This window comes from Globicephala melas, chromosome 12, assembly GCF_963455315.2.
Source record: "Globicephala melas chromosome 12, mGloMel1.2, whole genome shotgun sequence".
NCBI lineage: Eukaryota > Metazoa > Chordata > Mammalia > Artiodactyla > Delphinidae > Globicephala > Globicephala melas.
This window is the reverse complement of record NC_083325.1, coordinates 43,851,491-43,875,976: the sequence shown is the minus strand read 5'-3', so window position 1 is coordinate 43,875,976 and position 24,486 is coordinate 43,851,491. Positions and strand designations below refer to the sequence as shown.

General features: G+C 37.8%; 1 protein-coding gene across 2 annotated transcripts in view; it reads right to left on the bottom strand.

Annotated features, from left to right (window-relative positions):
• Positions 1–5,970: 5,970 nt before the first annotated feature.
• Positions 5,971–24,486, bottom strand: part of CLHC1 (clathrin heavy chain linker domain containing 1) — a 40,036-nt gene continuing 21,520 nt past the window's right edge. For both annotated transcript variants that reach the window (XM_030877229.2, XM_070046850.1), the window contains 4 exons: positions 20,189–20,363; positions 13,685–13,887; positions 7,638–7,817; positions 5,971–6,283 (listed from right to left, as the gene is read on the bottom strand). In XM_030877229.2, the coding sequence (XP_030733089.1) occupies positions 6,087–6,283; positions 7,638–7,817; positions 13,685–13,887; positions 20,189–20,363 (755 nt within the window). In that variant the 3' untranslated portion in view covers positions 5,971–6,086. The remainder of the gene's footprint in view (positions 6,284–7,637; positions 7,818–13,684; positions 13,888–20,188; positions 20,364–24,486) is intronic.

Below are 24,486 nucleotides of genomic sequence, written 5' to 3'. Positions count from 1 at the left end.
CAGAGGACTTTTACGGCAGTGAAACTATTGTGTATGATACTATAATGGTGGATACATGTCATTATAAATTTGTCCAAACCCACAGTATGTACAACACCAAGGGTGAAGCCTAATGTAAACTATGGACATTGCGTGATAATGATGTGTCACTGTAGGCTCATTCATTGTAACAAATGCACCACTCGGAGCGGGGCGGGTATTGATAACAGGGGACGCTATGCATATGTGAGGACAGGGGGTATATGGGAAATCTCTGTATGTTCTGCTCAATATTGCTGTGAACCTACAACTGCTTAAAATAATAAAATCTATTTTAAAGCCATGGGTTTAGAAAAATATGACAAGTTTTGGATATTTCTAACCCAATGGAGAATTTCTATTATAGCTATTTCATTACAGCTGTCAGAGAACAATGTCATAAATCAAACATTAATGCAGTGTTGACCCTGAAAATTATAGCTACTAGTATGACCTAATACCCATCAACATACAACCTAAAAAATAAAGCAGGAATCCAACAGAAATGCACATATATGTTCATGAACAAGACATGTACAAAAATATTCATGAAAGCACTATGTGTATGTGCTACGCTGGAAACGTAGATGTCCATCTATGGTAGAACTGTGGTATACTTACACAATGGAATAATAAATAGTGATGAGAATAAACAACTGCACATGACATGGATGAATACCACAAAAATAATAAAGAACCAAACACACAAAAATAAATACATTATGATTTCATTTATCTAAAATTCAAACTCAGGCAAAACTCATCTAAGGTATGAGAAGTCAGGATAGTGGCTATCTCTGGGAGGGGGATAATAATGACTGAAAGGGGGCTTCTAGCATTCCAGGGGTGTTATTTCTTCATCTGGGAGTTGGTTACATAAATGTGTTGACTTTGTGAAAAATTATTGAGCTGCACAGTTATAACTTGTTCAATTTTCAGAATTTATTATTGTGTATATGTATATATCAATAAAATTTACCAACAAAATAAAGCTAGAGTAAAGCTAATTCGCAAGATTGGCATTAAATATGAAAGATTCCAGGTCCAACTTGGTATTTATTCATTGACCTGCTTATTGCAACTTACTTTGTACCCAATACTGTGTTTGATTTTGGTGATATAATGGTAACTGTTATGGGTTGAATTGTATGTGCCCTCCCAAAATTCATAAGTTGCAGCCCTAATCCCCAGTACCTCAAGATGTGACCTTATTTGGAGATAGGGTCTTTAGAGTTAAAATGAGTTCATTAGGGTGGGTCCTAATTCAATATGACTGGCATACATATAAGAGGAAATATGGACACACATAGAGCACATAGAGGGAAGATGACATAAGAGATATAGAGAAGGTGGTCACCTATAAGCCAAGGAGAGAGGCAAAGGTCTGAAGCCAATTATTCCCTTACAGTCTTCCAAAGGAACCAACGTTGCCAACACCTTATATCAGACTTCTGGCCTCCAGAACTGAGACAAATTTGTGTGGTTAAGCCATTCAGTTTGTGGTACTTTGTTTCAGCAGCCCTAGAAAACTAACAGAGTAACCTTCCCCCATTTTCCACACCCTCAAAATGTGCTGTCCTTGCCATCAATAAAAAGTACTGTCCCTGACTGTAACCATGATAATAGCAATAAAGGACAGCCTAGAAAAAAGAAATGTAGCATAATTAAGGAAGTCATAAAAGGTTTCCCTGAGGAATTTTTAACCAAGCTAAAGCCTGAAGTAAAAGAAATTATTAACTAGGTAAAAAGAAAGGGATGAGCCTTCCAGGTAAAAGAAACAGCATATTTTCAAGCCCCTTACAAGAGGAACAGAAAAAATACAAGTGTCTGGCTCAAAATAATGTGTAATACGGTAGGAGATGAGTCTGGAGATCAGCTGGAATTCAGACTATGCAGAATTTGTTAGGCCATGTTAAGGACTTTGGATGTTATCTCAAAAAGCAATGACATGAGACAACTATTTAGTGCATGATAATATGATGAAATGTGAAATACTCAGCATCACCTATGAAGCATCCTTGCCAAAATAGTTGAAACTAAATCTAGTTAAGTTTTTACAGCTAGCTTCCATTTACAGGAAATATGGGAAAAAGAAAAACAAGTTAAATAATACCATAAGGAAGCAATCAGACAAATCTAAAATGTGGAACATTCCCAGTAACAACCAAGCCAGTCCAGTCAGTCAATGGCAAGAGAGAGAAAAAGAGAGGAAGAATACCCTATATGCAGAGACACAACAACCAAAGAGAATACATGGACCTTGTTTAGCTCCTAACTGGAACAACTCAACTGTAAAAAGGCATGTTTAAGCAATTTGTGAAATGTGAATACAGACTGGATATTAGATAATACTAAGGAATTATTTTTAGTTATTTTTACAATATTCTGTCTCTTCCCACTGAAGCTGTAATCTTGATAGCAGAGACCATACACAAAACAGGTATCCAGAACATGCTGGGTTTGTTTTTGTTTTGGCCGCACTGTGCAGCATGTGGGATCTTAGTTCCCTGACCAGGGAAGCGCAGGGTCTTAACCACGGGACCGCGAGGGAAGTCCCCACAATATGTTGCTGATGCTGGTGTTGAATCCTGGTATTTACAATTTAGGCAGAAGGTGAAAAAGCACTGGGAAATCATCTGTGGAACTACTGAATTTTTGAGTTGTGAATGACAAATGGAATTATCTAGCCAAAATAAATTCATGAGGAAAAGGACACAAAAATAGATCGTGGTAGAGCTGGTCTAGCACAGGCTCCTATGCCACGAGGCTCATGTTATACCTCTTTCAGTGCAGCTTATAGGGAGGTTCTCACAACTTCCAAGCCCTGTACAGCTCACAACTCAACTATTTCTCCTTCCCCCACTTGACTTTATATTCTTGCTCTTCCTCCCAACTCCATCTCCAGGCATTTTACTTTAGATTCACTTGACAAATTTCACTTTCCTTGGGTAAACTGCCAAAGGTACTGCTAACAAAGAAGAAGAATAATGAGTGGAGGAAAAAACATTTTAAAACCAAAGCAAAATTAGCAGTAACAACAACAACAGCTTCTGTTTCAAGCTTTTTCCAGATTTCTGTACCTAATTCATTCTCTTGGCTTTCATGAACACATTTTTTTTCCAAGTTCTGTCAACGGATACATAGTAGCTTTCTATCAATCATACAAGTCTCAAAGAAAAAAGGGTGTTAAGCCATTGGTACATAAAGAATCAGTGCTGCTGAAATACCCTCTCCTTCCCTTCCTTTTTTCCATCCTTCATATTTTCTTTTCAAAAATCATAGCTAAGGACTTCCCTGGTGGCGCAGTGGTTAAGAATCTGCCTGCCAATGCAGGGGACACAGGTTCAATCCCTGGTCTGGGAAGATCCCACATGCTGCGGAGCAACTAAGTCCATGCGCCACAACTACTGAGCCTGCGCTCTAGAGCTGACGAGCCACAGCTACTGAAGCCCACATGCCTAGAGCCCGTGCTCTGCAACAAGAGAAGCCACTGCAATGAGAAGCCTGCGCACCGCAACGAAGAGTAGCCCTCGCTCACCGCAACTAGAGAAAGTCCATGTGCAGCAAAGAAGACCCAATGCAGCCAAAAACTAAACTAATTAATTTAAAAAAATCATAGCTAATATGAAGGTCAGAAATAAAAATATTATTAGTTATTATAAGCCTTTTATAACTAAACTGCAATTTAAATTGCTTTTAAAATTGTACATAGGTATTACTTTTAAAAAATATTACATTTTAAGTGCTCAGAACAGTGGGCACTAAGAATGGTTTGTAGCTGGACATCACCAAAAGCTGTGCGAGGGAGCACCTTGTTTCCACGTGCACTTGCAGTGGGAGCTGTGCGCAGGCCCTTGAAGACTTTGATATTTTCTTTATAAAATAAAGCTCGTTGTGAGCATTAAAAGAAAAAAATTACATTTTAGAAAACTGAATTATAGCTATCCAGTACTGTGGTTACCAAGATACAGAAAAATTGAGAACTCAGCCAGTATTCTTCTGGATTTGTAAGATAAGCCCAGCAGCCCAAATATTAGTGGAAACAGATAGCTTAATATAGGCAATAAGGTATGTTATATCAAATACTCCAAAGAGGGATAATTATACAAGTACAAATGCATAGATATGTGGGATTTGGGAAGTATAAACCAAGTAGAGGAATATGTGTTTCTGGGACCTATTACATTGAAATAAGGGTTATCTTCTATTAAGTTCTTCCACTATGTAATATATTTATATTGCACATACATATCACTAAACCTTTTGGGGAGATATTACTGCCCATATTTTACAAAGAGTAAGAAGAAGAATTTGAACTTGAATATGAAGCTGTCCGATTCCAAGTTTACATTCTTTCCACTATAAAATAACATATATACATTCAGTTTAAAATTAGGAGGGGAAAACTTATGCTCTTTTATTCTATCTAACAGCAGCTCACTTTTACCATGTTCCATGATCAAGGCTGACATTCTGGTATGGCATAAGGGCTGAAAGCTGTTCTGATTAGTTGGGTATCTGTTGTTTGATTGGTGCCTATGCCATGCTGATCATTAAATATTTTGAATATCACACCTGTCCATGACACAGAACTCTGAGTTTTCAATCAAATACTTACTCAGACACTTGAAATCATCTAAAACCACTTCGTATGACATATTCCATGCCTACAGGTATCCTGGGTCTAAGATGTAGAACTACTACTTCTTTGCAAAATTTGGCTATTCTCTCTCTAGATAAGAACATGCTGAAATTCCCAAGTTTTATAGCAGAAGCTTAACATTTGCCATTTATATATACCAAAGCATGGAGCACATCTTTGAGTCAGTAGTACAAAATTATTATACTCTAGGTTTTTGCCAGTGAAAACCTTGAAATGGCATCCTGCCTTACTTGTTACAAGTCAGACTTATAGCATTTGATATTTGGGAAATCAGTCTGACAGATACTACTCACACCTTCCTCAGTTCTTGCTATTAAATTAGATCACCAGAAAGGAATATATTTAGACATTAACTTATGCACTTAGATAGAAATGCCTAAACTGAGATTTATACACTTACATTCTTAGATTTTATCAAGATTCAATATACAGGAGGGATAAATTAGGAGTAGCATATACACACTATTATATATAAAATAGATAACCAGGGGCTTCCCTGGTAGCGCAGTGGTTAAGAATCTGCCTGCCAATGCAGGGGACACGGGTTCAATCCCTGGCCCGGGAAGATCCCACATGCCGCGGAGCAACTAAGCCAGTGCGCCACAACTACTGAGCCTGTGCGCTAGAGCCCGTGAAACACAACTACTGAGCCTGCGTGCTGCAACTACTGAAGCCCGCGTGCCTAGAGCCCGTGCTCCACAACAGGAGAAGCCACCGCAGTAAGAAGCCCACGCACCGCAATGAAGAGTAACCCCCACTCGCCACAACGAGAGAAACCCCACAGGCAGTAACAAAGACCCAGTGCAGCCAAAAATAAATAAATAAAATAAATAAAATAAAATAAAATAGATAATCAACAAGAACATACTATATAGTACAGGGAACTCTACTCAATATTCTGTAATAACCTATATGGGAAAAGAATGGATATGTGTATTGGGTTGGCCAAAAAGTTCATTCAGTTAATGAATACATTGTTCAACAAAGTTCTTGACGAAAATGAAAAATGCCTTTTAGTTTTACTTAAAACCGAATGAACTTTTTGGCCAATCCAATATGTGCATAACTGAATCACTTTGCTGTACATCTGAAACATAATATTGTAAATCAACTATACTCCAAAATAAAATTAAAATTAAATAAAAAATAAAAATTTTAAAAAAGAAAAAATAAAGTACATAGGAATTTTAGAAAGATTCAATATACAAAATGACCATATAAAAAAAGGAAGCAATGGTGTAAATATTTCAAGGACAAATCTAAACGTCATCATAAAGAAGCATGATATATTTCTGAGAACTTCATACTCCAGATTTATTTATAAGTTAGTTATACCAAAATCAGTTTGCCTAACTGATATATATAAAATGTTGTACAGGCTCCCTCAACTGGTTAAGATGTAGAACTACGAAAAAACATGCTGCATCAAGTTGACTTTATCATCCTCTTCAGAAATTTCTGTAACCCCAGCTTGAGATCGAAGAACAGACATGATGTCATTAGATAATTTGCCAAAGCCATTCTGTAAACATATATTTGCTAATTCTTGCCACTCTTCTAGGGAGCAAAATGGATCATTTATCATAAGATGTTCAACTGCATCTGAGGAAATAAAAATACAATATTATAATATAGCACTTATTTGATAATCCATACTTAGCAATTCTTCAAAAATAAAGAGATATCATTTCAACTCCATTACTATTAGACCTGATTCCTTTAAGTGTAACGTGGAGTGCCTAGTCGAGCTCATAGTAAGTACTGAAGTGTTAGTTCCTTCTCCTCCTCCTTCTTCATTAAACTTTTCATGCCTCAATTCAACTCTCCACCATTTCTCACATTACCTATTCCTCCACTCACCTCCTTCTTGGTAAGGTCAGCAGATGCTGAAGGCTGAAAGGAAGGGAGCTCAGAAAGTGAAGAATGTGGGCTCAGCCTTATTCACAGTCTATAAGGTACCACTAGGAACTATCAAACAAATCTGATGGTCAAGTTTTCATGATCCTTCAAACACTTTTATAAATGCCCTATAGTGCTAACCTAAGGGTTTAAAAAACTTTGGCAAAACCTCCATCCTATCTCTAGACAGAGACCTCTTAATGATGGGCCTGCTTTAACAAATATTTTTCTAAAGGAAATAAAAGAAGGATCTTGTTTATTAAAGAAAACTAATGATATTATTTACTTTTGAAAATCAATTATAGTGACCCTCTTTGGAACTATTTATGGAACTCGTTTATCTACTACCTGCATTACTTATAATACTTGATGAAAGAGGATCTCTATTCAGGTTATTGTAATCACTATCATTTTATTTCTACCATGATTACTATTTTTCTATCAAATAAAATATTTTAGTTGATATCTGTAATGATAATTTCTAAATTATCTTCCCAACTATGTTTTCATGTAATTTACTATTCTTTCTTTGGCCCCATATGATAATTTAAAATCAATCTGTCTGCTCAAGTTTCTATATTAAATTAGAGAAAGGAAAGAAAAAAGTGAGATCTAATTAGTTATTCCTGATCCCACTCCAGAGTGAGGTTCAGAGTAAATAATATATGTAAATAATATTTTCATATATATTTGGTTTAGGAATAAAAAACATAAAGTTTATCTAAATAACATTTTTAAAAATATATATAAATTATTAAATATACACATGTTAATATATATAAAGAGTTTACAGTAGTCATAGCTATTATAATTATTATGATGTTACCCTCAAGCTTCAGAAAGAGTCTCTCTTCATTCTAATTCTCTCAACAAATACATACTACTGCCAACAGATTATTATTAACATGGTAATCTTTACATTTATAAACACCTAAAGTTAACTCTTGCCAAGAATAAACTCTTAGGAAGATAGAGTTAACTCAAACATAATAATCTTGAACCTTTCCCTAAATAACCCACTACTATTTCTTTCACTACAAAATTTTACTTCACTTACCTTTCCCATCTTTATTTATTTCTTGAAGTAGCTTAATGCCAACTTTTTTCATATCTACAGAGAACAGGTGAAGTACAGCAAGACCAAAAGATAAATATGGTGGTTTCCCATTCCATTCTTTAGTGAGACACTGAATTAATTCAGTGTGGGGACATAACTTTATTAGCTGCAGCAGGTCATCTGAAAGCAAAAATGAAAAACTGTGTCTCAACATCCTAATATGATACATCAACTAGAAACTGGGACTAGCTAATGTCTATATTTGCCAATCAACTCTTCTTTTTCCAATCCTTCCAAAGCCCTCAATGAATTCAACATTACTATCTCCAATCCAAAAAAGAAAAAAAAAAAATCATACTCAGCATCGCAGAAAACAAAGGAAAACTACCTAAACATAGTACCAGGAAAAAAAATTTATCAGAGAACAGTCTTGGAAAGAAATGTGGTATAAAAAAAGGACCAGGTTGACAATCAAGAATCCTGAATTCTAATCATAGCTCAATCAGTCACTTAATCTTTTGGACCTCAGTTTTTGCATCTTAAAGTGCTAGAATTAGTATCTCCACAATTTCTAAGCTCCCATCTAATACTACGTTATTTTTGTCTACATCTTGTTGCTCATTTGGGGGCCAACTTCTACTGAGTATATCTTTCTTGCTGTGCCTTGCACAGAAAAGGGGCTCAGCAATTTTTCCTAAAAATATCAAGTATTTAGAAACCCAAATATGAAGATTTTAAGAAGCTGCTAGTTCAAGTAGCTAGAGGTTGAGCCATATGAAGTTGCCTACACTTGACCATTTTTTACTTCAAAAAAAAAAGCAATTTCATATGGTTTAGTCTACTAGTTAACCATTCAGATAATCTAAAGCTACAATCATGATTTATATTCTTAAATTTATAAACTTTGTGTTAACTTACTAAATTTTTTTAAGTAAAAATATTCTTGGGCCACAACAGAGGTAATTTTCAGAATAATTTTTGAGAGCATTTCAAGAACTACGTGTAAACATACCTGCACTCTAAAAGGTAATACAAGGTAATCTAGTGTTTATTAAACACATATTTATTGTACTGTGAACTTACATATATTAAATTACTACACCTAATATTCAGTATAAGTCAGATATTATTATTCTCACATTACAAGTGAGGAAACAGGCTTAGAGAGGTTAGTTTTCCCAGAATTAGACACACAGTCTAAAGAAGAACAGTTCATCTGACCCCCAAAGTCCATGACCTTCCAATCTGTGGTGCTGCTCCTCCAAAATAATAAATATGTATGTGTGTGTGCATTGTGTGTATGTATATATATATATATATGCATACGCACACAAAGAGAGAGAGAGAGAAGGAAAGAGAAATGGTAAAAGATGAAGCAAGGAATAGCAGAATATAATTCTATATCAATGAAGTCAAATAATTCTTCAAAAATTTTCCCTAGAAAAGAGGTAGAAGTTTATGATTTGGGTCGCTCAATCTGGCCTCCACTAAGGTGAAGTTATTTATATAGGACAACCCTGTCTCCAACATTTCATAACTCATCCATCTCTCTCCATTTCATTCAATCAAGTATTCAAATACTCTTCTCCATTAATTGATTAACCAATATTTACTCCATTATGTACAAGATATGGTCTCTGACTAATTAGAAAGGACACAAGTTCAAATCCTATGAACCTACCCCTCTACTTACTTCAGAATGCATTTCCTTATTCCTTGGTTTGACATGTAATAATGATCGTTATTTATCTTGTATGTTCTATTTTAATAAGGTTATAAGGGTCTATATATCAACCATGGTACTGTTTAACTCACATATACCTAGATACTTAGAACAGTGGTTCTCAAAATATGGTCTAGGGTCCATAAAGTCAGAACTATTTTCATAAAAATACTAAAATTTGCCTTTTTTATTCTCCTTCTCTCACAAATATACAGTGGTGTTTTTCCAGAAGCTACATGACATATTACAATAGACTGAATATAGGATCAGATATGGGAAGCCAGCTATCTTCTACTAAACCAGACATTACAGAGATTTACAAAAATGTAAAACAGTGTCACTCTTTTCCTTAAATTGTTTAGCTTTGGAAAAGTTACTTTTCATAAAAATATTTTACTTATGACAATACATAATTGGTTTATTGCTGTTGGTTGTTTTTGTTTTTGTTTTTGGCCTTGCGGCACAACTTGTGCTATCTTAGTTCCCCAACTAAGGATTATTAAACCTGCACCCTCAGCAGTGAAAGCACAGAGTCCTAACCACTGGACTACCAGGGAATTTCCTATTATTGTTATTTTAAACGTGAAATTTTGCCATTTGCAGCAACATGGATGGACTTGGAGGGCATTTTGCTAAGTGAACTAAGTCAGACAAAGAAAGACAAATACTGTATGATCTCACTTAATATGTGGAATCTAAAAAAATAGATGCATCTGACTCACCTCACTCAGCTGCACCTGGGGAAGAGCCAGCGGACCAGCCTGCAGACTGATGTGACACTGCCCTGCTGGAGATCCTGATTATATCCCACAATAAGCTGAGAAGCCTGCCCTTGCTGGGATGGGCACTGCCGGCACTCAACACCACGGACGTCTCCTTCAACGAGCTGGCCTCGTTGTCTCCTGATACGCTGAATGGCCTGAGCCACCTCCAGGAGCTCTACCTGTGTGGCAATAGGCTGCAGACTCTGCCCCCCAACTCCTCTCCCACCCCCCCACCCCCCAGCTCCTGGCACCCACGCTCCACCTGAAGAAGCTCAACCTGGCTGAAAACCAGTTGAGAATAGAACGAAACAGAAACAGACTCACAGATATAGAGAACAAACTAGTCATTACCAGTGGGGAGAGGGAAAGGGGGAGGGACAATTTAGGGGTAGGAGATTAAAAGGTACCAACTATTAAGTATAAAATAAGCTACAAGGATATATTGTACAACACAGGGAATATGGCCAATGTTTTGTAATAACTATAAATGGAGTATAACCTTTAAAAATTGTGTATCACTATATTGTACACCTGTAACATATAATATTGTACATCAACTATACTCCAATAAAAATTTTTTTCTGGTTTAATTTCTTTTTTGTTAAAGTCTTTATTGAATTTGTTACAATATCGCTTCTGTTTTCTGTTTTGGTTTTTTTTTTGGCCGCAAGGCATGTGGGACCTTATCTCCTGGACCAGGGATCGAACCCACACCCCCTGCATTGGAAGGCAAAGTCTTAACCACTCACCACCAGGGAAGTCCCTGGTTTAATTTCTAATAGGATAAATATCAATTGGTAGAACCCACATAGACAAAAACTCTTTGGGATCTTCAATGTTTTTTAAAACTATGAAGGAGACCTGAGACCAGAAGGTTTGAGAGCCTCGGATCTAGAATAACCCAGTTTCTAGATTGTTTCTAGCCTCGGAGTCTAGAATTCCATATCTAGAATATAACCAGACAGGTACATTCACTTGTTTAATGACGATGGGGAAGGTGAACAAACAAATCATTTCAGGCTTTATTCTAGAAATCATTAGGGAGGAAAAATGAAGTGTTTTTCCTTCTAAAACAGATGCTCTATGAGTCAGATTTATGCTTTTGGAACAAAAGACTTTTTTAGGACTTCACCGTTTTTGTTCTGTTTCTTTGATTTGTAAATGTAAAGCTGACAGTCTAAATCTGAGAAAGACCATTTTCTTCTGAAACCAGAAAGTATTAACAAACTGAGTCTGTCCCCTGAGGCCAAGGATGATCCTTTGGAAAGCTGTGGTTGTTTGTCATTAAAAAGTAAAATAAGCAGAGTAATTTTTCAAACATTGTTTCTACCTTTTAAGCTTAATTTTCCTCAGGTTATTATTATCTTATGATGTTGTACTAAATAAATTCTGAGGATAAATATCAAGGTTCTAATTACATAGGAGAGTTAATATTTCTTACATTAGTACAATATACAGTTGTCCCTTGATATCCACGGGGTTTGGTTTCAGGACCCCCTGCAGATAGCAAAATCTGAGTATGCTCAAGTCTCTTATATAAAAAGTCTCTTATACAAAATGGCATAGTATTTTCATATAACCTACACACATCCTTCCATATACTTTAAATCATCTCTGGATTACCTAATACAATGTAAATAATATGTAAATAGTTGCAAATACAATGCAAATGTTATGTAAATAATTGCTGGTGCACAGCAAACACAAGTTTTGCTTTTTAGAACTTTCTGGAATTTTTTTTCCTTCAAATATTTTCAATCTGAAGTTCACTGAATCCATGGATGTGGAACCCATGAATATGGAGGGCTGACTGTATAATTATTTTACAGTGTAACGCACTACTAGAGGAACAGGATAATATGATAATGAGTCAATCATATTTCTGTATACTCATGCAAGGCAAATTTTGCAAGCAAAAAAAGAAACTTCACATTTCATTCAATAAAAATTCCAAGAGTAATTAAAACCTTGATTTCTTGACTAAAATAATTCTATGGAAAAATAATACTTAACACAGAAACTGAATCTGTATAAATTAGATAATATTAATAAAATATATAATTCATTCAACAAATATTGTGTCGTAACTACTCTGCCAGATTCTGTTCCATCGCTGTGTCTATATAGGCAAATTACATACTGGTCTGTGCCTTAGCCTCTCTTTGGACACAGTTATTTTTCATCTATAAAATAGGGATGGGCTTCCCTGGTGGTGCAGTGGTTGAGAGTCCGCCTGCCGATGCGGGGGACATGGGTTCGTGCACCGGTCTGGGAAGATCCCACATGCCGCGGAGCGCCTGGGCCCATGAGCCATGGCCGCTGAGCCTGCGCGTCCGGAGCCTGTGCTCCGCAACGGGAGAGGCCACAACAGTGAGAGGCCCGCGTACCGCAAAAAAAAAAAAAAAAAAAAAAAAAAAGGATAATAACAAACCTAGTTCATAGAGTTAACATAAGGATTAAGTGAGATAAGGCATGTAAAAAGCTGAACTATAGCTATTATTACACTAATAATATCGGGCATGCTGTTACATAATGAATGACAAAAATTAATAACTCTAAAAAACAGATTCTAAGTAAAAGTCAATTTACTCTTTGAAAATGATCAGATTCGACGACCATAAAAGATTCTTTCTCCTGGAAAAATGTGACCTAAAAGTGCTATATTTTGTTCCATTGTGCAATTTCTTAGAACTGGAGTACACAGCTTGCAAAATCAGGATTGACATAGGCCTGGGATATGGGGATATGTCAGGACTGCCTGTACATTAAGGCTACTGCTGAACTAGACTATAATAAGAGATCAGCTCATTCAACTAGGGTCACCCTGGGGCTTCCCTGGTGGCGTAGTGGCTGGGAGTCTGCCTGCCGATGCAGGGGACACGGGTTCGAGCCCTGGTCTGGGAGGATCCCACATGCCGCGGAGCGACTGGGCCCGTGAGCTATGGCCGCTGAGCCTGCGTGTCTGGAGCCTGTGCTCCACAACGAGAGAGGCCGCGATGGTGAGAGGCCCGTGCACCGCGACGAAGAGTGGCCCCCACTCGCTGCAACTAGAGAAAGCCCACGCACAGAAACGAAGACCCAACACAGCCAAAAATAAATAAACAAAATTAAACAAACAAACAAACAAAAAACTAGGGTCACCCTAAGGTCCACAATTCTCTCAGATCACTGCCCAGCTGCAACCTAGGTGTTTCAAACTTTTTAAATCAACATTATTTCACAAATTCTTCATTTCTAATGCTTATATTATAGTTCAGAATGATATATATAAGTTCAGTTACTTTTTAAAAATCCTTTAAGTAGCATGGTCCAAATATCTGCAAGTTTACTAAATGTTTATGTAATGAAGAAATAGAAAATGTATTTGAATGTCCACCATCAAAGTCAATCAGCTTCAGCTTACCTGTTTTCACTAAAAATTACAAAAGAAATCTATTTACTGGTATACACAAAACAAGCTTTATATTGTGTAAGTCCAAAATATTGCCTACTATCATGGGTGATCTTACAATTCAAGTCCAGAATTCGAATGTATACAGATAATAGCCTTTTTCACTTACCAGAAGTAAAGTCCTTGAACTGTTGTATGTATTCCATGGCCCCTTGAATTTGACCCTGTTTACACAGGCAAAGAAGAGCTTTCTTGCGCAGGCCACATTCACGATAGATAATCTGAGCTAAAGCCAGACACTTGGCCTTGTTATAAGTATCCTGCTCCCCATAATCAAAAATCACATCCCCAGCCTCCTCAGAAAATGTCAGCCTAGAGCAAGCAGATCAACAGGGCACACATTAGTGAGCTCCTGATGAATGGATGAGAATGAAATATTTGAAAATTCAGCACAGTAGAACTGGATTTTCTATGGTCTATAAGGATTCCAAGTTAGTAGGCAACTGATGAAATTAAACATATCCAAGACTTAACAACAAGAACAAAACCAATCAGCATGTCTTCCTTTGGGGGAAGTAATTTCGGTGAAACTGAGCTCAACTTTTAAAAAAATCTACAAACAAGGTTAAAATTCTCCTGAAAAGATTGGTGGGATTTAAAATTTCAAGGTAAACAAAAATTCTCTCATAATTGAGGCTCTCAATGTTCTTAGCTGTTATGTAGATTCCAACACCCTGCAGAATGTAAGAACTTATTAAATGTTGGTTAAAGATAGTGACAAAATCTTTAGCTCAAAATTACCAACAGATCTTGCAAGCATTTGTACTAAAACGAAAACAGAAAGTGCGACAGCAGTTGTTTTTTTTTTTAATTGTTATAGATTTGAAAGAGACAACGGGGGGAATAAAGGGACTTGACTGTGTCTATTAGGAGAGACTGAAGAAACAGTTCTTTTGAGATGGCTCAAGTAAGTAGATTTCACTTTTCATCAATTTTAGTGCACCATCTTCATACACAATTGAAGGGAACCATCTGTACTACTAACTCCACCTAGAAACTATCCGCATAAGCCAAAAAACATCTGGGTATCATTAAAGATATCACTTCTAATTACTGGCTGTACTGAAACTGGGCTTTATTGTTTGGGTGTTTTTTGGCCACGTCATGCAGCATCCAGAATCTTAGTTCCCTGACCAGGGATCGAACCCGTGCTCCCTGCATTGGGAGCATGGAATCTTAAACACTGGACTGCCAGGGAAGTCCCATAATTATATTTTTAATTAATAGCTACAGAATAACAACAGTCACATAATATTAGTGTCTGTATACATGTAATATAATGCCAATAACAATAAAATGAAATCCTGAAACTCCTACAAAATGTCTCTCTATTGAAAATTAAGTAGATAAAGCCCTCTGTGTTTGTTGGGGCAGGCAGCAGAGAGGTGGGTTTAAAAGCAAAAGGCAGCTCCTGAGTACAAATCAATTATTTAGGAAGCAATTCCCCGACTTCCACATTTTAATACCAAAATATAAGTTTTGGTAGTTAAAGCCACAACGTTTCCTGAGACTGAACAAGTCATTATTTCAGTTGTTGTAGTGACTGCATTACTGGAGCAACATGAAAATACCAGTATCTTAGTATTTATTTCTTATTAATACCACTATTTCATTATTTTCAGTGGTCACCCTCACGATGCTGTTCCACCTGAGAGAAGGCCAGAGTTGAGACTAAGGTTGCTCTGCCTTCGTTTGTCACTTTCCAAAAGGATGATCAGAAGCAAAGAGTATGATTAAAAAGAAAATTATCCAAAAGGAGAAGGAGGATCAAGCCCCAAAATGGAATTGGCCCCAAAGGAAAAGCAGGTGGCGGGTGGTGGTGGGGGGTGGGGTGGGGTGTGTGTGTGTGTGTGTGTGTGTGACGGGGGTCAGGGGGTGAGAAAAACAAGGATTCTAGCCCTGGGGTAAAAGAGGTAGCAGTCAGACACCCAAAACAAGGTTTTGCCTTGTTTTCAGTCTGTAGCACATTTTCAGTAGTAGTCATCCAATAATTTTTTTGAAAAAGGCCAGATTTTTGTTTTTATGAGTTTCTAATGGAGACCTGAAATGTATGAATAGGTATAATCCACAGTTATCCAAAGCCTTCTAATTTTAGTGCATAGTTTTACCACACAGTTCCATCAAAGCTTAAGAAAAAATAAAAATGCTGCCAGAAGATTCAAATCTAATATTTTAAAATTAATCACTACCAATATGGTATGGAGTAAAGCCGTAATGATTTTTATAGTGTCTAAGGTATCTAAATAGAAGAAACCCAAAACATGGAAAATCCAAACAATATTAATTAGCTCATGAATGCTCTAGAGTTGAGTGGGTTAAAGAAAATTGTCCTATTTAGAATAAAGACATTTATGCTAAATGGTATGTCCAGAAAAATACAGAAATACAAATATGAATAATTCAGGAAAAATGCAGTGGTATTTTCCCACTTTATGCACTCAGGGAAATGCATAAGAGTTTAAATTCTTACAACTAAGAGGTAGAATGGGCCAAGTATATGTAAGGAAATTAATCTTGTCTGAAGTGTCTTTGCACTAGATAACAGGTGTTAGTAATGAACATGCACTTTCTGATGCTGTCCTCATGCCTGCACCATTTCCAGGGCTCCCTGACAAGTACTTTTTGTGGGGAGTGTAGAAGTGTGACCAGGCAGGGAAAGAAAGGAGGAGGCAAAGGCTGAAAAGAGGGGTACACATATGAAGAAGTTTCCTAAAACAGGAATTACGTGAACATAATTATTATTATGTGAATAATTAATTACTGTGTGAACAGTAAGTGAAGGCATAACAAGACAGGGTGAGAGAAAGCTACTTTGCGCTGGGAAACAATAGTGAGATCAACCCAGGGCAGTTTTATGACTATCCACAGTTGTGCAGGGAAATGATGAATTTGAAATGGGTAGCAGTAGGTAGTAGTATGCAAACTTGCCATTTTTGTTTGGGACATTTCTAAGTCATGGATTTGTTATTTAGGGAGTGCTTACATTTGTCCATCTACTCCCTTATGATACAATTCTTAAAGATGAGAACTGTACCTAGTCTCTAATATGTATTCTATGTCCCTATGCATTTAGAGCCAAGAAAGCATAGCCCTCAGGCTGCAAAACAAGAAGGCCATGGCTACTAGAGAGAAGACAGGGAGGCCTTTCGTCACTCTGCCTTCCAATACTCACAGCCCAACCCATGCCCACATAGACCCAGCAAAAGGAGCTGTTATCTATTTCCAGATTGATCTTCATAAGCTGGTAGACACAGTTTTGGTGCCTACTCAGGTCCCCTTTACTGTGCCAGTGCCCCTTCTCCAGCTGATTATTGACAGCTCATAGCTGCCCCTCCTCCAAAGAATTGCCTTCAGCTGACTGGAGCCACCTCACCTAGAAAGTTATGCCTATCTTTCAACCCCTTAGTAATCTAGAGCTGACGACTGACTAGTAAGGGATAAAAAAAGCCAGTCCCATAAAAAAGCGGTAACAACTTTGCGGTATGGCTTATGCTCCACAGCTCTCTCTTTATAATACTAATACTAGACTTCACCTGAGTTCACATCCTTGCTTGGCTCTTTCCCTATCCTGTCTCACTCCTTCCGTTATAAAATTTCCCAAGCAGTAAATGACATCAGCTAAATCCAGGTATCATACTCTCTTCAAGGGCATAGGGAGCCTGAGTGCCAAAAATATTCCCCTTTGCCCCATTATTTAGCAATAGTCCTGCCTTCTCATGATAAAGTCAATCAGGACTTCCAGACTCACAGAGCCTAAAGTTGCAGGCAAGGGAAGCACAAACTCCCTGTGCTGATGGTTCATTCTAAGTGTCAACTTGATGTTGTTGGTCAAATAATATCAAGTTGACACTTGATATTATTTGACCAACAACAGATATTTGGTCAAATATTATTTTGGGTGTGTCTGTGAGAATGTATTTGAAGAGAGTAACATTTTAACTGACAGGCTGAGTAAAGCAGATTGCTCTCCTGAATGTGGGTGGCCCTCATCCAATCGGTTAAAGGCCTGAATGGTACAAAAAGGATGACTCTTCCTCAAGAAAGAGGGAACTCCTCCTGCCTGACTACTTAGCTGGGACATCAGTCTTTCCTGCCTTTGGGTCTCAAGGCTGCCGGCTTTCGGACTGGAAGTTACAGCATTGACTCTCTTGACTCTCTGCATTGCTGATTGCAGATCTTGGGACTTCTCAGCCTCTATAATCATATGAGCCAATTTTTTATTTATATATATTTTTTCTGTTTCTCTGGAGAATCCTGACTAACACACTCTCCAAGCAGGCTCCTGGGAGTAATAGTTGAGCAGGGCCACTCTTCATTTCCCAGACCCAAGTATTCTACGTATTGGGAATACAGCACTATATAATTATCATTGGTTTAAGGAGTACATGTCTTCCTAAAGGATGTTCCTCTGTCTTCAAAAGATGAAGTGACAAGTTGGCATCACCTGGACACCATCTGAACCTTCCATGAACCAAATTTGGGTTTGTTTTTTTCTCTTCTCCTGTCTGTTGGTCTTTGGTAACCCCACCCTTGCATGAGCCCATAGGTGTGAGCTGTGGAAGTAGTGTCCATCAGGCAATGGTAGTTGACATGGAGTCTGGGCCACTTATTCATGAAGCTTACTTGTCTGGGTAGTTCCAAGACAACTGAACACTGTTAGTGGGTAAATCAATAACCATGGTTTATAAATGGGAAAAGAATTTGGGGACTTCCATGGCGGTCCAGTAGTTAAGACTCTGTGCTTCCACTGCAGGGGGCACAGGTTTGATCCCTGTTCAGGGATCTAAGATCCAGCATGCCATGCAGCATGGCCAAAAAAAACAAAAAAGAATTTCGAAAAGAATAGATGTGTGTGGATATGTGTACCTGAATCACTTTGCTGTACACCTGAAACTAATACAACATTGTTAATCAACTATACTCCAACATAAAATCAAAATCAAGAAAAAAAAAAAAAGATGGTTTGATAAAGGCATGGTAACCACAGTCATTCTACCAGACAAGCTATCAAGACCAAAACTGTAAGTAAGAAGAATCTATAATGAGTTATAGAGAAAGATAATGAGTACTAATTAATATGTATGAATCTCAAAATAAATGTAAGTGAAAGAAGCCAGACCAAGGAGAGAAAAGAATATACAATGTGTGATTCCATATATATAAAATTCTAGAAAACGAAAACGAATCTAGAATAACATGAAGTAGATCAGTGGTTATTGAGAGGTGGTGGAATGAAGGAGGAGGCATTACAAAGGTACATAAGGAAACATTTGAGGGTCATGGATATGTTTATTATCTTGATTGTGGTGATGATTTCATGGATATATATATATATATGTCAAAACTTAAATTGTACACCTTAAATATGTGCGGTCTACTGTGTATCAATTGTGTCTTCATAATGCTGTTTTTAAAAAACTAATCAAATTGTACACTTTAAACATGTATAGGTTATTCTATGTAAATTATATCTCAATAAAGTTGTAAAAAAACCGTATTACAGCCCTAGGACCTAGCAACAAGGGCTATAGTTCCTCCTGCTAACCCTCCTCTTATAAGTTTCCCCAAGAATTGACCACAAAATCCTAGAGAAGATATGCCTGGATGGAGTGAACTTAATGTGAGAAGCATATAGATCTGTATTGTGCAAATGGTTGACTAAGGCAGATGCTGTTTTGGCGTCCTGCCCAAATCTTCCTTACTGGGCCAACGTACCCTTCCCCAGCTGCTCTGGGTGTTGGCTGCCAGTGGCTCACAGGTCCTTCCCTTCCATAGGGAATTGCCCTGGGCTAGTGGGAGCCACCATGCCCAGACTTATGTATTCCCATCTAGGCAGCCCACAGCCCTTGACTGACTGATGGAGAAGAAAGGAAGGCTGGCCCCTTGCCTCAAGTGAGAACAGCTCTGTGATGTGTTTTATGCTTCAGAGCCAACCCGCTATAAGTAAGGCCAAGGTTAGAACTTCCCTGAGGTCATGTCCTTGCTTGGCTATTTCCCCTTCCCTGTTCTGTTTCACTCAGTCCCTTATAGGTTTTTCTTCAGAAGCCCTCCTTCTGTCAACCATGTACACCCAAATTCCTGTTTCAGTCTTTGGTTCCAGGGAAACCAATTTAAGGGAACCCCGGTACAAATCTGCCAATTTGTGCCGAGACTCAACTCCAAGAAGCCACCTCCTGCCTGTCCTTGCTGGTTTGTATTTTCTTTTAAATGCTACCTTGGGTCCATGTCCCTCCTGCTTACAAGTTTTCTCCTGGGTTTACCCTTTACATGTATCCACAGCCTGCCTGAAAACAGGTTCCTGCCTTATCCCTCTGAGCAGCATGATACTGATCAATCCTTTTCTATCCTTACCTATCAACTTCCATGCACCATTAAGTGGTCATGAAACATCTTGTCAGCTGCCTTGAGTCAACTCCTGATCCGGGCTCATTGTGACTAGGCTCTATTACTCCATCCATGAATGCTTAGTAAATACTTTGTGACTGATTAGTTGCAACAGAGATTTGAAATAAATGCTCAAATAATGTACTGATAAGAAAACTATTAAAATTTGAAAACAAAAAACTTTATTAAGCAAATTTCAAAATTAAGTTAAAAGTTTAACTTTGCTTACCTTTCCTGGGTGACCCAATTGATAACTAAATCTAAACGTTTTTCAGATAATCCACATTTGATTCCTTCCAGGGTTAGTTCTGCATCAACAGGATGTTTAAAAGCATGACTTATGCTAAAGATAGCCTCAAAAAATAAGAGTAATGGGAAAGGCTTTCCTCTAGTTTTTCCAACAGCTACAAAGAGAAGAAAAGTTTTTGAGTCAAATACTTTTAAGTAATAGTTTGCTTTTCCTTACTTCATATTCTTATTTTCATCTCATTGCATTTTCTAAAAATTTTAATCTAAAATTACGTATTTATAATTTTTAAGTAATGCTTGTGGATTAAACTTTATATTTTGGATAATGACTAAATATCATATGCTATGTGAAAACCTAGGCAGAGGTTGGAGTGATGGGTCTACAAGCCAAGGAACGCCAAAGATTGCTGACAGCTACCTAGAAGCTAGGAGAGCAGCATGGAATGGAAATCTACTTCAGAGCCTCCAGAAAAAGTTTAAAAAGCTATAAAATGGGAATTCCCTGGCAGTCCAGTGGTTAGGACTCAGCGCTTTCACTGGCATGGGCCTGGGTTCAATTTCTGGTCAGGGAACTAAGATCCTGCAAGCTGCATGGTACAGCCAAAAAAAAATTTCTTTTATTTAAAATTTTTAAAAAGCTGAAAGAATATACTACCAGCAGACCTGTACTATAAGAAAGGTTAAAGGTAGTCCTTCAAGCAGAAGGAAAATGACACAAGACAGGAAAACAATCTACACAAAGGAATAAAGACCAGAAATGGTAAATGCTATGAATATAAGCATTTAGAAGTAGAGTTGATCCCTGAACAACGCAGGGGTTAGGGGCGCTGACCCCCACTCAGTCAAAAATCCATGAATACGTGTATCCACATGGGTCCTCCATATCCACAGTTCCACAACCACAGATTAAACCAATGATGGGTCATGTATTACTATAACAAGTATTTATTGAAAAAAATCCACCTATAAGTGGACCTGTGCAGTTAAAATTCATGTTGTTCAAGGATCAAACTGTATACTGTTTTTAAATTTTTTTTTTTTTTTTTTTGGCGGTACTCAGGCCTCTCACTGCTGTGGCCTCTCCCGTTGCGGAGCAAAGGCTCCGGACGCGCAGGCTCAGCGGCCATGGCTCACGGGCCCAGCCGCTCCGCGGCATGTGGGATCTTCCCAGACCGGGGCACGAACCCATGTCCCCCGCATCGGCAGGAGGACTCTCAACCACTGCGCCACCAGGGGATGCATGAAGTAGTACATAATCACCTGAATGTAGAATGTGATAAGTTAAAGATATAACCCATATAGCCTAAAGCAACAACCAAAATAAGACAACAAAGAGTTATAGGCTCATAAATCAAGAAAGGAGAAAAATGGAATCATAAATAAATTCAAATAATCCAAAAGACGGTAGAAGAAGCGAAAAAAAATAACAGAGATGAGAAAAAACAGAAAACAAATAAAAGTCAACCATGTCAACAATCACATTAAATGTAAATGATCTGAACACCCCAATTAAAAGACAAATATTGTCAGACTGTATAAAAAAGCAGGATCCAAGTACATGTTGCCTAAAAGACACTGACTTTAAATACAAAGACACAAATTAAGTAGATTAAAGTAAAAGTATGGAAAAAAGATACACCATGCTAATACTAATCAAAAGAAAGATGGAATCACACTTCCAATTTCAAAACTTACTACAAAACTACAGTAATCAAGATAGTATGATTGCACAGGATGGACATCTAGAGCAACAGAATAGAATTAAGAGTCTAGAAAAAAACCTCAAACATTTATGGTTAATTGATTTCTTACAAAGGGGGGCCAAAACCGTTTAATGGGTAAAGAAAAGTCTTTTCAATAAATGGTGCTAGGAAAACTGGATATCCACATGCAAAAGAATGAATTTGGACCCCTATCTCACACCAAACAAAAAAATTAACTCATCGTAGACCACAGACCTAAATGAATAAAACTCTTAGAAGAAAACATAGGATCTTAAGTTAGGCAAAGATTTCTTAAGATACAAAACCAAAAGCACAGCCATTAAAAAAGATCAGTAAATGGGACTTCATCAAAATTAAAACCTTTTGCACCTCAAAAAACACCAACAAGAGGGACTTCCCTGGCGGTCCGTCTTGGGACTTTGCCTTCCAGTGCAGGGTGGGTGGGGGTTCGATCCCTGGTAAAGGAGCTAATATCCCACACACCTCGTGGCCAAAAAACCAAAACATAAAACAGAAGCAATATTGTAACAGATTCAATAAAGACTTTAAAAGTGGTCCACATCAAAAAAAATTTAAAACAAACAAATGAACAACAACAAAAAAACCACCAACAAGAAAGCAAAAATGCAATCCACAGACTAGAAGAAAATATTTGCATATCACCTATCTGATAAGGGATTTTTACCTGGAATTAAAAAGAGCACTTGCAACTCAATAATAAAAGCACAAATAAAACAATTATCAAATGGGCAAAGAATAGACAATTCTCCAAAGAAGATAAAATGGCCAACAGGCACATGAAAAGATGCTCAACATTGTTAGTCATTCAGGATATGCAAATTAAAACCACAATGAGGAAAAAAAAAACAAGATACCACTTCACACAGATTAGAAAGACTTTAATCAAAATGACACGCAAAAAAAAAAAAAAAAAGACAGACATTGGGCTTCCCTGGTGGCGCAGTGGTTGAGAGTCCTCCTGCCGATGCAGGGGACACAGGTTTGTGCCCCAGTCCAGGAAGATCCCACATGCCACGGAGCGGCTGGGCCCGTGAGCCATGGCTGCTGAGCCTGCGCGTCCGGAGCCTGTGCTCCGCAAGGGGAGAGGCCACAACAGTGAGAGGCCCGCATGCCGCAAAAAAAAGAAAAAAAAAAGAGAGACATTACATGTACCAAAATGTTCACTGCAGCTCTATTTACAATAGCCCAAAGACGGAAACAACCTAAGTGTCCATCATCGGATGAATGGATAAAGAAGATGTGGCACATATATACAATGGAATATTACTCAGCCATAAAAAGAAACAAAATTGAGCTATTTGTAATGAGGTGGATGGACCCAGAGTCTGTCATACAGAGTGAAGTAAGTCAGAAAGAGAAAGACAACTACCGTATGCTAATACATATATATGGAATCTAAGAAAAAAAATGTCATGAAGAACCTAGGGGTAAGACAGGAATAAAGACACAGATCTACTGGAGAACGGACTTGAGGATATGGGGAGGGGGAAGGGTGAGCTGTGACAAAGCAAGAGAGTGGCATGGACATATATACACTACCAAACGTAAAATACATAGCTAGTGGAAAGCAGCCGCATAGCACAAGGAGATCAGCTCGGTGCTTTGTGACCACCTAGAGGGGTGGGATAGGGAGGGTGGGAGGGAGGGAGACGCAAGAGGGAAGAGATATGGGAACATATGTATATGTATAACTGATTCACTTTGTTATACAGCAGAAACTAACACACCACTGTAAAGCAATTATACTCCAATAAAGATGTAAAAAAAAATACACACAAAAAAAGATAGACATTACAAGTATTGGTAAGGATGTGGAGAAATGAGAACTCATACACTGGTGGTGGAAATGGAAAATAGTGCAAAGTTTAGCAGTTCCTCAAAGTATTAACACAGAGTTTCCATATAACCCAGAAATTCTTATTTATTTATTTATTTGTTTGTTTGGCTGTGCCAGGTCTTAGCTGTGGCAGGCAGGATCTTTGCTGCCACTTGTGGGATCTTCATTGCAGCCTGTAGGATCTTTAGTTGCGGTACACAGAATCTTTAGTTGCAGCATGCAAACTCTTAGTTGCCGCATGTGGGATCTTTAGTTGCAGTACACAGAATCTTTAGTTGCAGCATGCAAACTCTTAGTTGCCGCATGTGGGATCTAGTTCCCTGACCAGGGTTCGAACCCAGGCCCCCTGCACTGGGAGCTCAGAGTCTTAGCCACTGGACCACCAGGGAAGTCCCTAACCGAGAAATTCTATTCCTAGGTATCTATCCAAGAAAAATAAAAACATATCCACACAAAAACTTGTACAGAAACGCTCAGTTGCATTATTCATAATAACCAAAAAGTAGAAACAACTCAAATGACCATAAGCAGATGAATGGATAAACAAAATACAGTACATCCATACAATGGAATATTATTTCACCATAAAAAGGAATGAACTACTGATACATGCTATGGCATAAATGAACCTCAAAAACATTAAGCTAGGGCTTCCCTGGTGGCACAGTGGTTGAGAGTCCGCCTGCCAATGCAGGG